The sequence below is a fragment of the Mastigoproctus giganteus genome, chromosome 4 (assembly GCF_048544385.1).
Source record: "Mastigoproctus giganteus isolate SK-2022 chromosome 4, ASM4854438v1, whole genome shotgun sequence".
In the NCBI taxonomy this organism is placed as follows: Eukaryota; Metazoa; Arthropoda; class Arachnida; order Uropygi; family Thelyphonidae; genus Mastigoproctus; species Mastigoproctus giganteus.
Genome location: NC_143578.1, coordinates 140,094,173 through 140,109,712, shown reverse-complemented (window position 1 = coordinate 140,109,712; position 15,540 = coordinate 140,094,173). Strand labels below are relative to the sequence as shown.

Here is a 15,540-nt window from a genome sequence, read left to right as displayed (position 1 = left end):
AATAAACAGCAATATTCTTCCCCACTGGACCTGTGCAATACCAAGGCAACACTTGGCAAAAGTGCCTCCACAATATAAGATCAAGGTAAAAAGGTAAACTGCAGCCATTATCAATCCACTGCAGGATGGAAGCCTCCTCAATGATTCATGTTGAGGGAAATGGACCATAATCTGCCACGCTGGTCCAGTGGGAGGTTGGCAGATCGACTGTATTTAGCAGTCAGGGGCTTGAACCTCCGGTCTACTCAAAGAGTGTGTGCTACTGCACTCCCACTCCTGACCACTCGGCTACGGAAGCCAATAGCTACTAAGTAGCAAACCTAATTTGCTTGTTGCTTTGTATAGAATGAGGCCTTTGTTTTAAATTTACTCGAGTATTTTGTACTATTAGATTATAACTGGTTGTTTTCACAGCAACATATACAGCACTTGCTTTATTTGCAAGGTGATTGTTTGTATTTCACCATACATTTTAATTTAGCAGCATCCAATTAGTATTTTTCATTTGTTACAAAGTACATTTACTACTGCCAGCCAAAACTCAGTAAAGTGGTTTGCCATTGTTGAGCTGAGTGCTGTTTCAAAGAATGTCAGGCTATTCAGGATAACTATACCAGACAGTTTTTGAGCCAAAAGAGACCCAAACTTGGTATGTAAGAACCTCATATAATAAATGTGACAGAGTACACTTTTGGCAACAGTGTGTTGGCAACAAAATCAAGCCCAAAAAAATCAATGTGTGTCACAGTTTCAGAAGTTTTATTTTTATTACAGATACTCACTACGTCATTATCAAAAAAATCAGTTTGAGGATGTTTCTACACCTAGAAATTACATCCTAAGTGGTTTTGAAAATTAAAAAGAAGAAAATAAGAAATTATATACACATATAGATAGATAATTGATGTGACTGATATATAGATAGATAAAAGTATTCAACCACCTCAAAAGGTACAGAAGAATTATTTTTTTTCCATCAGGCTTATAAAGTATTTCATGACTCCAATTATGCACCAATAGGCACAATTCGAGTCATGAAACCAAAGTTATAAAATAAGATCTATTCTACAGTAAAGAAGTAACTTCTTTGCTTTCCAAATTATTTTAAGAAAAATGATTTACTGCCAGTCATTACTTATCATAAACTATCAGTATATACAATAGCAGCAATAATTATTCATAAATATTGAAATTATAAAAATAAACACATCATACCACTTGTAAGATGTGATGCACCAGCAACTAGGTCGTTACTAGCAACTAGTGTCCTTACAAAGTATGCTTTGTAAGGACACTACTACTACTGCAGCCAATATTCCAAGTTAACTCACTGATGAATGGGAAATAAACAAATAAAAAGTAAAATATTTTTAATTTATTTTCCATTCCATCCATTCTTTGTAGAAGTTGATAGCTTAAATAGGTTCAAGGCAGAACTAGACAGACATTTGGAGGGAGTGGATGGGTGAAATGAGAAGGGTGCTTTTTTTCTTTTTTTTTTGACAGATACTATATAAGCTTGCTTTTCGCATCATGTGCCTTTATTAATTCTAATGCTGAAAAAAAAAAAAATAAATAAATGAAAAAAAAAGATCAGTAAGTTAGCTTGAAATATAAATATAGTTAGGTATTTATAGCTTAATCTAGTTGCTAGCACTTAATTTCTTACAAGTGGTATAATAATACTTAATTACTGTATATATTTTCAATTTTTAATCATAAATTACGTTTGTCTTATACATTTTATTCATAAACACCTCAGCTATACAAAACTTCTCAATGAAAGGAAAAAAATCTTTGGAGATGAATTTGTTTTGTACATGAAGAGATTTCAGTTCTCTCAAGACTTGATTAACCTGAAAAAAAAAAAATTATCAAATTGAAATAACATAAATAGTGATGTATTAGAAAAGATTACAATTTTATAAAATATGGAAGTTCATTCAAGTTCACTTGATAACTGTATAACCACTGTGGTCCTGAAAGAGATGTTCCATGAAGTGTATCCAGCCATTGTCCTCCAGGAATATAGATATGTCTAGATCGAGCTGCTTTTTCCAATACTGGGGCCACCAGAATATTATTACCAACAAGAAATTCTGAATCAGTGGACAGTGCACTAGGATCATCTGGCATAAGCCACCAGAGTGGCCTGATTATAGGAATACCATTAGTGATACTTTCCTTGGCAAGTTTTACTATTGTACCTGAATACTTTTTATGTAGCTTCACAATATTTCTAGCTATCTCAGTTACATTTTCGTCATAATCCCAAGGGCAAATAGAAAACTGCATCGATGGTAAAAAAACCGTTGCTTGCATCCACCGTATAAACAGTTCTTTGTCTGGAAGGACTGCTGAATCCCAGTTGTTTCCTCCTATCATGTCTGGAAGTATGAATGGATATCCAAATAGTGAAAAGTACAATGCAGTAGAAATAACAGTTTTGAGCCCATTATCATAATTCCATGAGGACATTCTATCTAGCATTCTTACAAAAATTGGCAAATTTTGTGTTTTGTGGGCTGTTTCAGCATACAACTGTGAAAATTTATTAGGCATATGATGTACACCAACATCATGAAAAACAAAGCCTTCAGAGAGCCAGGCTACTTCTCCAGCATCAAATTTAAAGCAGTCTATACCATATTTTTCCTGCAAGTTCTTTAATCTTAGGATAAACCAGTTTCTTGCAGCTGGATTGGTAACATCAAGATAGCCACCAACACCATTCCACCAGTAAACAAGTAATGGTTCACCAGAAGAATTTTTTATCCAGAAGCCATGTTTTTCACCTTCTTTAAAAATATCACATTCAATATTACCAAATGGATGAACCCAAAGGGTTACTCTAAAACCTAACAATTTTAGATGCTTAATTAAATCAGCAGGATTAGGAAACTTTTCATTATCGAAATCTAATTCACCATAACATGTTTCCCAATAATCATCTATCTCAATTTGACTATTTGGAAATTCTTGATACACAATTTCTTTAGCATACTCCAGGACTTTTGATTGATTAATATCTCTTTTATATCTGGCCCATGTTGACCATATGGGATATTCAAACATCTGTTCATTTGGTATATCACGAGGTTTTTGCAATACAGAGTTCATAATATGCTGATAGACTTCTTTAATACTGTGACCAACACATATAGTATATTTCAAAGATGTCTGAACAAGTTTCATAACATATGGAAAGTGACCAGTAACTGCAGCAAAACAAATTTTCACTGCCACTACTGTTGAAGCTTATAAACAGTGGACTAGTTTCATTAACAATAATAGCAAAGCCACCTGATGTTAGCCAAAAATGATCAATTACACCACCAAAATGATGGTGATAAAAATCACCAGTAACATAAGCGGACATTGGATAAGATTGATTTTGTAAAGGCCAGCGTTGTCCATTCATTTCTCCACCTCCAAACCAGTTTTCATCTCCAAGTATGAAACAATCCATAAATTCTGAGGAGTAATTATCCCAGTTTATATCATAGCATGTGACTGAGTCATCTACTGATTTTTTCAATGAAATACTCAGCCTTTCTTTTGAGGCATATTGAATACAGATTTCATCTTTACTATTATCACATTCTTTATATTTAACTGGCTGTCTTGGTGGAGGTGAACCTAAATAACCTCGAAGTATAGATCGAGAAGGAGCCTTCACATCTAGTAGCAATTTCTGAGACAAGGTTAGTTCCAGACTACCCAAATTCAAAGTTTTTGGTAGGTGAAAAATACAATTATTGCTGAATTCTGGATGGCATTTCTCATGATGATTTCCGTGGATTCCAGCTAACAGCAGTAATTGATATATCAAAAACTCCAGGAAAGGCATTCCTGTAATCATACACAAAATAAGTTATAATATAATATACAGTATAGAGAATATAGTAACAAAGAATATGAATATTTATAAAGAAGGTAGAGCAATGCACTCACTTTCACTGTAAATATTTTTCAAATATTAATTAAATATACATAAGATCTAAAGTAAGGTACTCAACCTTTTTTGGGTAGGGGCCAAAACAGATAAAATGTTAAAGGGTGGGCAAAAACAGTGGCCATGTAAATGGTTCAATTATATGTTTTAATTTTTAAATGATCAACATTTATATTTACTGTTAAATACAAAAATCCAACAATTATTAGGTGACATTAGTATGTATAATAATTGTTGGAAAAGTGTCATTATTGTAATAATATTCATAAATATTGAGGAGATATATAAAGCATCATGAGAATACAGTACACAAAAATCAAATGCAGCAGTGCCTCGCAATTCGACTATAATCTGTCGCTGAATTAGAGTCGAATTGCGGGTCAATATTTTCCATATAAGTTTATGGAAAATTGATTAATTCGTTGTCAGAGAGAAATACACAGTATTATTGACTTTACTTCTACCATATAACAAACGAAATTACAAAATACATAATGAGTACATACATTTCATTGAGCCTTAGATGTTGGAAGGATGTTTTATTTATCTTGTTCTACCCTTTCTCTTCTCCTCTTGGCTTTAATGGGGATGAGGAATTGATCAAGGGTGGACTGTCTCTCCCTCTTTTTCAAGATAGCCTTGAAGTGATGCATAGTAGCGTTGTTAAACAAGTCTGTCATTCTAGTTACAACAGCAGTGTTGGGGTGCCATTTTAAACAAGCAGACTGCACCTTCTCCCAGTGGAATAAAATTTCGTTAATGGCAGCTGTTGGCATCGGCCCTTTTTCCCTGTCTTCTTCTTCTTCAAGTGAAATTTCCTTTTCTCTCTCTTTTGCTTCCTGTTCGCTGAGTGTTTTGAGTTCTTCCACGGTTGGTTCGTCATCGTGATCCTCCACAAGCTCTTCCACATCAGCTTCATCAACTTCTCCTATGTCGAGGTTCTCCGCCGTCGAAATGATTTCTCGCATGGCCGCAGTTGCTTCTGATTCTTCAGCGGCTTGGACTACATTGTTGTCATCCCGAAAAAAGGAAGGAATGAGTTTCTTCCATGATGCGCAAAGGGTCCTCTGTGTCACTCCCTCCCAGGCAGTTTTAATAAAGGAAATGGCGTAAAGAATATTGAACTGTCTTCCATAACTCCTTTAGTGTCTTATCAGAAGAATGAGTCACGTCAAAAAGCTGTGAAAACAAAGCCTTGGTGTAAAGTTTATTAAAACAGGCAATTACTTCTTGATCCATGGGTTGGATTAGTGATGTGGTGTTTGGAGGCAAAAACTGGACTTTGATGAAATCAAAGTCAATTTCAAGAATGTTTGCCAAGTCTTGGGGGTGGGCACTAGCATTGTCAAGAATCAGTAGTGCTTTCAAAGGTAAATTGTTGTCAATGAGGATTTTTTTTACGCTCGGGGCAAACTCCTCAAAAATCCAATCTTTGAAGACTTTCTGGTCTACCCAGGCTTTTGCATTGGATCTCCACATCACTGGCAGTTTGGACTTGATGATTTTCTTCCCAAAGCAGCAAGGATCAAGAAGTGGCTTTACTTTAAAGTCTCCGCTTGCATTTGCTGCCAATAACAAGGTAAGCCTATCTTTCATAGGCTTATGTCCTGGGAGCGTCACTTCTTCTTGCATGATGTATGTTCGATTTGGTAAGCGCTTCCAAAATAACCCAGTTTCATCCCCGTTAAAAATTTGCTGCGGCAAGTAGCCTTCCTTCATGATTAAATCTTCAAATTTTTTCACAAACTCTTCTGCAGCCTTTTTATCTGCACTAGCTGCTTCCCCATGTCTGAGAACACTATGGATACCTGTTCTACCTTTGAATCTGTGAAACCACCCACGACTTGCCTTGAACTCATCGGTTTGATCTGAGATACGTCCTGGAATTTTCTTCTGCAATTCATCAAAAATTAGCCTTCTGCAATTCATCAAAAATTAAATTAGCCTTCTCACAGATCATTGCCTGAGTTACTGGATCTCCTTTCATCTGTCTTTCTCTAATCCAGGTAAGAAGCAGCTTTTCCACTTCTTCATTGATTAAAGATCTGTTTCTGTCAGAAATTTTCATTGCTCCAGCAAACACCTATAATCTTGTCTCTTTGTTGCCAAAAAGTTGCCACGGTTGACCTAGGGACGCCATACTCTTGAGCTACATCTGTAATTGTTCTACCTTTCTGCACTTTTTCTATAATTTCTTTCTTCTTTTCTATGCTCAACCAAGTGTGTTTCGTTCCTGAATTATTCCGCTGTTCACTTCTCTTTGGACCCATTATCAAATTTCACTCAAAAAATAAATAACTGCCAAAGCACAAAATTTTTTACTTTATGAGAAATGCAAAATTATAAATTAGCACAAACAACTAGAGCAAACGTGAACTCATACTACGATTATTAACGAGATACTAACCCCGGGGGCTCACATCTGGTGAGTATGGGCTTGGCACACCCAGGGTCCTGAGCTGGATATCATCATTCTTCTCTTTCTTGGTGATTCCCTTCTACTTTTGACTTTCTCTCTCTCTCTCTCTCTCTCTCTCTCTGTCTGTCTGTCTCTCTCTCTCTCTCCCCCTCTCAGGGTTACTTGGGAACTTTTTTTTCCCTGGTGCAGCATAAGCCTCAGGCTTCCTTGCATCATATGGATAATAATAATAATAATGTTGTCTCATAACTGATGGCATACCTGTGAGGGCGGCTAATATAGCTGAACGATTGAGGGATCTATTCTCGCTTTATCTATCATTGGTTAAATGTTACTCCCGCTCTTTAATTAATACCATTGGTTAAAATGTATGAAGCAGCCGTCACTATTTAGTGCTATTTAATAACGTTAAACGCAGTTAAGTAGTCCAGTAAAGAATTCTATCGTGCAATATCATGTAGCATTTTCGCCGGCCCGCGAAATCCGACTGTCGAATTGCGAGGCACCACCTGTACACTGAATTCTGGTTATTTATAATCACAACAGGAAGCCAAAAATTGATTCAATTAAATGGATAATTCAATTATCTGGAATTTTTTTTTATTAAAAAAAAATTATTTTTTATTTATTGTAATTATAAATTTTACAAATCACATGTAGTAAATTAATTTGAAAGAATACAAATATGTATAATAAAATAATACAAGCCAATAACAGTTAAAGAAAAAAATAGGTACGGTATCTTGCTGAGAACATGGATGAAATGATACATAATTTTTTAATTTCATGTTTGTCAGTCACAGCTAAATCCTTTTTGTTCTGCTTCAACATTTACAACCTGTGAACCTTCTGCACCTGTGTCTCTTTTGCGTATTCCATAATATGTTCACCGGCCAATTTGCATGTTGTGTGGACTGGAAAAAAATAATAAAAACAGGGGGGGGGGGGCTACTCTGCCTGATATTTTCTAACTCAACCTTAACTGAAGCAGTGTGTTAGAAATTCCACTGGTCTGTAATGGGACTTGAACCCAGATCTCTCCAAACAAATGGCAAATGATGTACTATGCCAATTATGCTGCAGCCATTGCAGTTAACATGGGGTTTGCAATCATCATCCTTCCACACCACATGGAAAAAGCCTAAGTTAAAATCCTGACTTAACAGGGAGAAACTTTTATTTGCTTTTTGTAATAACGTTACTTTGTTAATCTGTCTCGGCTGAGAGTTATGGTTTTATCTCCAGGAAGCTCTGGTTTTTCATCCACCAAACAAGCAATCCCTGTGAAGAATAAGCACAATTCAGAAACATGATATACTGATGCCTCATGGCCTTAGTTGCTGTGCTGCTTAACACACACACACACACACACACACACCACCAAAATATAACAGAGGATGTAGTTATCCAAAACTAATATCATATGTGTCACAACTTACAATACTCAACTGAATAATAAAGTATAACATACAAAATTTGTATAAAGGGTGTTTCAAAAGTGATGGTCAATAATTTAAAGGTGAACTGTACAGACTACAATATGGGTCCTTAAGTGAATCGTTTTTGAGATATTGCACATTTCTAGTTGGGATCCACCACTGATAAGGTGAACTGTACAGAGTTGGGATCCACCACTGACTTGTTTGTTTAGGTTAGGTTATGCTCATTCTCTCCCTTTCCCCTCTCTCAATGCTCTAAGATTTAGCAGGTATACTAGTACTTGTTAAAGGATAGCCAACATGGAAAGAGGTTACAGCAACGAAGTGTATGAATACATGCATTTCATGTATGGTAAAGCTAACTGGAGGCTGCACATTTGTACCAAGATGCATTTCCCCTCCGAAGGCAGCCCAACAGGCACACATTCATCAGGGTACATCGACGCCTTAGAGAACATGGGCACTTCGCACATGGAGTACGAGCAGGTAGGCCCAGAAGCATAACACCTGATGTTGAGAAAAGGGTGTTAGAAAGAATAGAACAAAACCTAGGAATTTCGACAAGGAGGGTTGCTCTGCAAGAGCATGTACTGAGTCATAGCAGTGTGTGGCGAATTTTATATAGCCAATTACTGTACTCCTACCACATCCAGTGTGTACAAGGTCTCAGCAATACAGACTACCCTCCCAGAGTGAACTTCTGCCAGTGGATGCAACAACTGTGTGTCCTGAACCCCCAATTTTTAAACAACATTTTGTTCATTGATGAAGCTGGGTTTACTTGTGATAGTATTTTTAATTTTCATAACTGTCACGTTTGGTCCGACGAAAATCCTAATACAATTCACGAGTCATGACATCAGCAACGTTTCTCGTTGAATGTCTGTGCAGGACTACTAGGAGACCGTCTAATTGGACTACATTTTTTGCCAAACAGGATAACAGGAGAGCTGTATCTTCAGTTGCTGCAGAATGTTCTTCCAGACCGCCTTGATGATGATAATGTTTCACTTCAGCAACGCCAAAACATGTGGTTTATGCACGATAGTACACCGGCACATTTTTCTCGAGTTGTGACTCGGTATCTAACTAGAAGGTATAGTCAGTGATGGATAGGTAGAGGTGGGACTGTAATATGGCCTCCCAAATCACCAGACTTAAATCCTATGGATTTTTGTATCTGGGGTCATGTAAAAAGCTTGGTATACACTTCTGACATTAACACAGTTGAGGAATTGCAGTGTTGGGTTGAAGAAGCCTTTCAGCAAATCAGAAATGTCTGAGAGGATTCACAACTCAATGCAGGGAAGACTAAAAGCTGCATACGGATGCAAGGACAGCATTTTGAACACCTTTTGTAACGTCCTATAACATGTAACATCTGTAAAATTCTGTGGTGTTGAAACCAAAAATTAAAAATGTATTATCTTATGTTTAATGAAACCACCCTTAGCAAAGGATTCACAGCTTTTTGCTAAACTAGTGCTCCCATAGCCAGTGGTGGATCTTAACAGAAAATGTGCATTATCTCGAAAACGATTCATTTGCAGCCTGATGTTCACTGGGACTTTTTTGCTTATTTTAGTTTGTACTTTTCACCTTTAAATTATTGACCATCATTTTTGAAACACCCTGTATAAAGGCAGGTGAAAGTCAAATTGTGAATAGAAAGGTCATTTTAAGAAAAGCGACTGTTATCATTAGCAATCTAGAATTAATTTAATTACATTCTATAAATTCCATTTATAGAACAAAGGCAGCAGATGGTAAAGAAACACAGGATGGTTATCATGTGATCACTTCTTACAGATAGAGTAAGATATTGCATTCAGGCAGTGGGAGCAAACAACATGATTACACACATACACTATATTGCCAAAAGCAACTTCATATCTATGTGTTTCAAAGAACCTTTTGATAAAATATTTATTAACATGGATAATAAAAATTATGCAGTTATCATTGTTACAGACAATCAATTTTATTTAACAGTAAGCTAACATTTTAGACCATTCCTCCTTCAACAGACTGCTCAATTCAGTTACCTACTGATTGCAAGCTGATCTGACACTAATGTTCCAACTCATCCCAAAGATGTTTGATAGAGGCTAAGGTTGGAGCTCTGGTTTAAAGAAATGAACAAACCTTTGCAGGTACATGTCTTCAAAACCAAGTGAAAAAAGATTGCAGTATTACATCATAACTGTTCAGAATGTCGATGCACCACATGGTCTGACCAATGGTTCGAGTCAAATTCAAGTTAAAACTCAAGAAACAACCCCAGATGATGATAATGGCATCTATGCTTTTGATTATTATTTGTAGTAGTAATGGAAAATTATGCAAGGAAGCAAGCTTATATACAACATCAGTCAAAAAATAATATGTCTAATCCTTCCTTAAATTTATTCAAACTATCCATGAGAAGTTTGAATAAATTTAATTTCCACAACACCAGATGGTAGCCTGTTCCAACAATCAGTTACTCTCTGACTGAGTGCAAATTTGTGCAATCTGTCCTGCAGCCATTCTTTTTCAATTTATGTTTCCTGGTGTGTGTTGTCCAAGAAAGAGTAAGAATATCATCATCATTAAATCACCACACAAATGTCTAGTTTCCAAGCATTGCAATTTTCAAAACTGAAATATTTTTGTGATAAGGGCACCACTTTGTGTTCTTGACTAATCTGATTGCTTTTCTCTACACCCATTCCACGGGGTTCAAAAGTTTTATTAAAATGAGGCTTCCAGATCTGTATGCAGCACTTAAGGGTGCAGCCTAACCATTGCCTTATACAATGGGATAATTACCTCCTTGTCCCTGCTAGCAAAGTTCCTATATATATCATTGACAAAAACCCCAAGAGCTTTTCTAGCAGCTGTCTGCTCAAAGAACATCTCAAACTGTACAATTACCCCCAGGTCTCTTTTGTTCTCCATCATCCTGCATGTGGTACCACCTAATTGGTATGTTATTCTGGGAATACTGTTGCCCATATGTAGTACCTTGCATTTAAAAATGCCAAACCTCAACTGCCCCTTCTCAGTCCATACTATTGCCACAAGACCTAATTTTTTTAGGTCTTGTGGCAATAGTATGCCTTGATTCATGTCATTAACTGCCCTGCCAACCTTTGTATCATCTGAAAACTTAGACATAAGCTTGATATGCCTTCATTAATAAATATTGCAAATAGTAAGAGGCCCTGCACTGAACCCTGAGGGACTCCACTAATAATATTAGTCCAAAAGCAGTGCCCATTTATAACTACCCTTTGTCCATAGCAGTAACTTGCCCCTAATGCCACAATACTCCAATTACACTGTATTCTTTCATGTGGAAGTTTCAAAAGCTTTGTTTAAATCTAAATATATGTTGTCAAATTATTGTTTGCATCACAGTCACTAATCAGACAAGATCTCCACTTAACAAATTCATGATTCCTATATAATTCCATTCCTGATAGAATGATCGTGCAATACTTCTTTAACCACAGACTCCATTATTTTCTCTGCTTACAGTTCAATAATTGCACATTGTCCTTTGATCCTCCTTTGTGATTAGGAAACACATTTATGCACCTTCTTTATCCAGCTTGGCTGGATTCAGAAGTTTCTTCTCTGAATCATCAATAGTTATGGCATTCATATCTAGTTGGGCAAATATTTTTCATCCCTTTCCTTCTGCTGTTAACACGTGCAAAGAATTCTTTGCATTTTTAGGTAAAGAATTCTTTGCACACATTAACACCTTTTACTAATCTTCCTTAGCTTGCCTAACCTCTTTAGTGATCTGCTTGCAGGCTAGTTTGCACTTACTACATATTTCCTTCATGCGGTGTGCTAAATTATAATCATCCCATGATTTGTCTTCTCTGCCAATAGTTTCATCAGTTCATTTGACATTTATTTAGTCTAAATGCTGAACTATCTCTTTGCTGATATAAAAAGCTTAAGAGCTTTTAGATTACTTCCCTGAATGTCTCCCATTTAAAATTTGTTGTTGGTAACATCATCAGTTGGTCCCGCTAAATAGAATTTAAAAACTGTCTGAGACTATGGATTCCACAAGATGATGCAGTGTCCTGTGGTAATGTTATTTGTTTGTTTGTTTGTTATTTGGTTTTTAGGAGCATTAGCAACTAAGACCATATTGCTCCGGGATATGCGGTGGTCATTCCCTGACCTTTCCGCATCTTCCGTATTTGGTGGTGACAGGCTCGAACCCCGGTCTAATCAAGAAGCGTGTGCTACGCACTGCTGCTCCTTCCCACCTGGCTACGAAAGCGCCCCTGTGGTAATGATACCCATGTGTTGCACAATGTGTCTCGTAATGCCTGCACATTGTTAGGTGGATGGTCATAGCAGCATTAAACATTATTTTCCAGTAGATCCCAAACATGCTCGATTGGGTAAGTTGGGTGGCAATAGAACGTTGAAGAATTCGCTGTAATGTCCCTGAAACCAGTTAGAAACCTGGTGGACCTTGTGCCATAGTTTGTTATCTTGTTGATAGACACTGGAGTTGTCTGGATACACTGTCACCATGAAGGCTGATGATAAAATGGTAGGTGTTCCCATCAAGCCATGGTTAACAGTGATCAGATAACCCGGGGTGTGCACGAAAACAGTCCCCAAACCACCACCACCACCACATCCATCCTGCCGAAAGAGTGCATCCAGATGCCATGGCTTCATGTTACTTTCTCCAAATGCAGATACATCCATTCAGCATCTCTGTTGTGCTGAATGGATGTATCTGCATCCATTCATCTCTGTGGTGCTGAATGGATGCAGATACATCCATTCAGCACGACAGAGATGCAAATAGGATTCATCAAACCAATCGACAAATTTCTACATGTTGGTGGTCCAGTGTTACAGATACTGGCCTTGGTGATTCCCTTCTACTTTTGACTCTCTCTCTCTCTCTCTCTCTCTCTCTCTCTCTCTCTCTCAGGGTTACTCGGGAACTTTCTTTTTTTTTCCTGGTGCAGCATAAGCCTCAGGCTTCCTTGCATCATATGGATATTAATAATAATAATAATAATAATAATAATATAATAATGCTAGACTGTGTGGATCTCCTTTTTATGATTGATGTTTTACAAGCACTGAAAAGGAAAACCTTATCAAAATTTCTTGGCCAAATACTGTTTCTCCTTCAACTGATTGTGAGGTGGTTCAGTCCATGTTTTTCATGTCCGACACAGAAACAACTGTGCTCGGTGTCTTTGCGTGAAGTACCTGGGTTAAGTGCAGAGTCAACATGCAAAATCCCAAAAACCTTAACATTGAGATCAGTTTCATCCAGGCTTAAAAAGAAAGTTCTGGAATTTCAGCAGAATAAAATTTATTGCTCAACAGGGTTAAGGATAGCTTTACTGCAGCACAATATGCATTCCTTTTATCCCAAATTTGGTCATGTGCATGTAGTTTGAAAGACAGAAGGTGGACAACCATAGACAAGGCTTTTGGTCTTAATATTTATCTTCATAGCCCAAGTACTAATATTCAGAAGGAAGCTGAATTTACCAAGCAGAAAACCCCTGAAGCATTCAAAATTGAACACTGCTAATACACCTGGATTCTGCCCTGTTTAAGGAAGCAAATAACAGCTATGCAGAAAAAAGACAAACTGTGCATACAAATAAAAAAAAGTGCATTATCTAATTGTGAAGATAATGATGCTGCTGCTGTTCTTCTTCTTGGCTTCTCGAACGATACTCCTGATACTTTGCTTGGATCACTTTCACGAGGATGATAATGATCCAGTAGGTCTAGCTGACAAAGTGAAAGAGTCAGAATCGACCAGGTACAGTGACGATATGGATATTTATGATGAAAATGCATTGGCATAGGTCTCAGGTTACCTAGCCAGAAATATTTGAAAGAGCAACAATTGTGAAACATATAAAGATTTACTATTAGGCCCAAAAGATCTTGATATGTCAGCAACCTTGCCATCTCTCCCTGTAGTGTTTAGTGAATTTTGGGTACAATGCCGTCTAAAAATATGCAACCCTGCTCGAGCTGCGAAAAACTTTCCGACTGCCTAATAAAATGTTCTTCATTATCATGCCAGCTTCTTTTTTGCAATTTTTGTAGTGGCATTAAAGACCTAAAACGGACTGCGCAACTTAGGAAATCAAAATGGAGATGTGTAATCTGCCGCAAGCAAAATAGGGATTCATCAGATACAGCTGACATATTAGCTGCTCCCTTAGTGCACCTGCCTCCCTCCCCCACAGTCTCTCCCTGTAGAATGCTGAATGTTGGTAATGACGTCACCACACAGATCAATTCCACTCTTAGTGAACCCGCTACGAAGAACAAGTTTTTGCCTGGAGTTACTGATAATTATCCTCAAACGGAATCACAGGCTCAAGTCAGCTGCGCTTTCTGCGGATGTAACACTGAGAAACTTGAAACTATTGAAGGCATTCTAAGAAAACTGTATTCAGAAAATAGCTCGCTAAGGGAACGTCTGAGCCAGCTCGAAGATTATCAACGAAAGTCCTTGAGCCTACTACAAGGTCTCTTGCCCGTGAACACTAGGCTCCCTTGTCCGGGCCCACTGGAACGCCATCTCCCACACCTGAGTCATCCCTACTACCCGAAACGGATATAGTTACACTCTCTAAAGACAGCACCTATAGCGCCATGCTAAAATCAACGAAAAGGAACTCTGACAATGCAGGCATGAATGGAGCACAGCAAGGCCAGATGCCCGGACCTCAACCTCAACCGCCGCAAGCATCCCCACGCCAACGGTATTCCAGAAACAGCAAAACCACCTTGATTGGCACGAGAGTAGTTAACACTAGCCTCAGAATACGAGATCGCCAAGATACCAGCAATACTCATGCAAATATCTTCATTAGCAGGCTGGATCCGTTGACAAAAGTTCAAGAAATTCAGGTACTGTTGATGGAACTAGGCATACCCGGTAAGCCTTTCAAAATCAATACCAAGCATCCGTCTTATGCTTCCTTTAGGATTCAGATTGATGGGCCTAATTACCAACAATACCTGAATGCCGAATACTGGCCCAGAGGGCTGTTGGTAATGCCGTACTATGGGACACCAAAGACCAAGAACTTATCAAGCCCGAACCCCATTCCACAACAAGGCATAACTACAACAGCATAGCTACCTGTCCTCTCTAGCGGAGTCTCCCAAATTATATCCGAGAGCGAGTGCAACTTACGGATGTCTAACGTGGAGATGACGAGCGAACATCGGACCGATCGCATTCCAGTCAGAATATCCAGTAAGAGGGCTCATCCAACGCGACATCGATCCCGGGATGAGATTTCAGATCATTATGTGAAAAGCAAATACGGTTCCAAGAGTAATCTCATCTTAGTACAACCTTCTGTCGAAATAAAAATTCGATGTTTCCTACAAAACATCAGGAGTGTCAAAAACAAATTGGATGGCCTACTTGATTTGCTTTCCTGCTCAGACTACGACTTCGTCATTCTGATTGAAACCTGGCTCAGAGATGAAATGGAAATTGCTGCCTTCACCTCAAATCTTGGCTATCACACGCTGGCTGCTAATAGAATTGGGAGACGTGGTGGCGGTGTAGCAATCTGTCAAAGGAGTTCACTACCCCTGATTAAGGCATACACTTATCCAGGAAGTGACATAGAAGCTGTTCGTGGAATCTACCGAATTGCTGGTTTGTCGATCTCTGTGTGTGCCGGGTATTTACCTCCACC

At 37.9% G+C, this 15,540-nt stretch overlaps 1 protein-coding gene across 1 annotated transcript; it reads right to left on the bottom strand.

The window, feature by feature from the left end:
* Positions 1 to 1,914: 1,914 nt before the first annotated feature.
* Positions 1,915 to 3,120, bottom strand: LOC150087099 (alpha-galactosidase MYORG-like). The gene has a single exon (XM_090372374.1). It carries the CDS (start codon positions 3,118 to 3,120, stop codon positions 1,915 to 1,917), a length of 1,206 nt encoding a protein of 401 aa, XP_090228500.1.
* Positions 3,121 to 15,540: the final 12,420 nt, after the last annotated feature.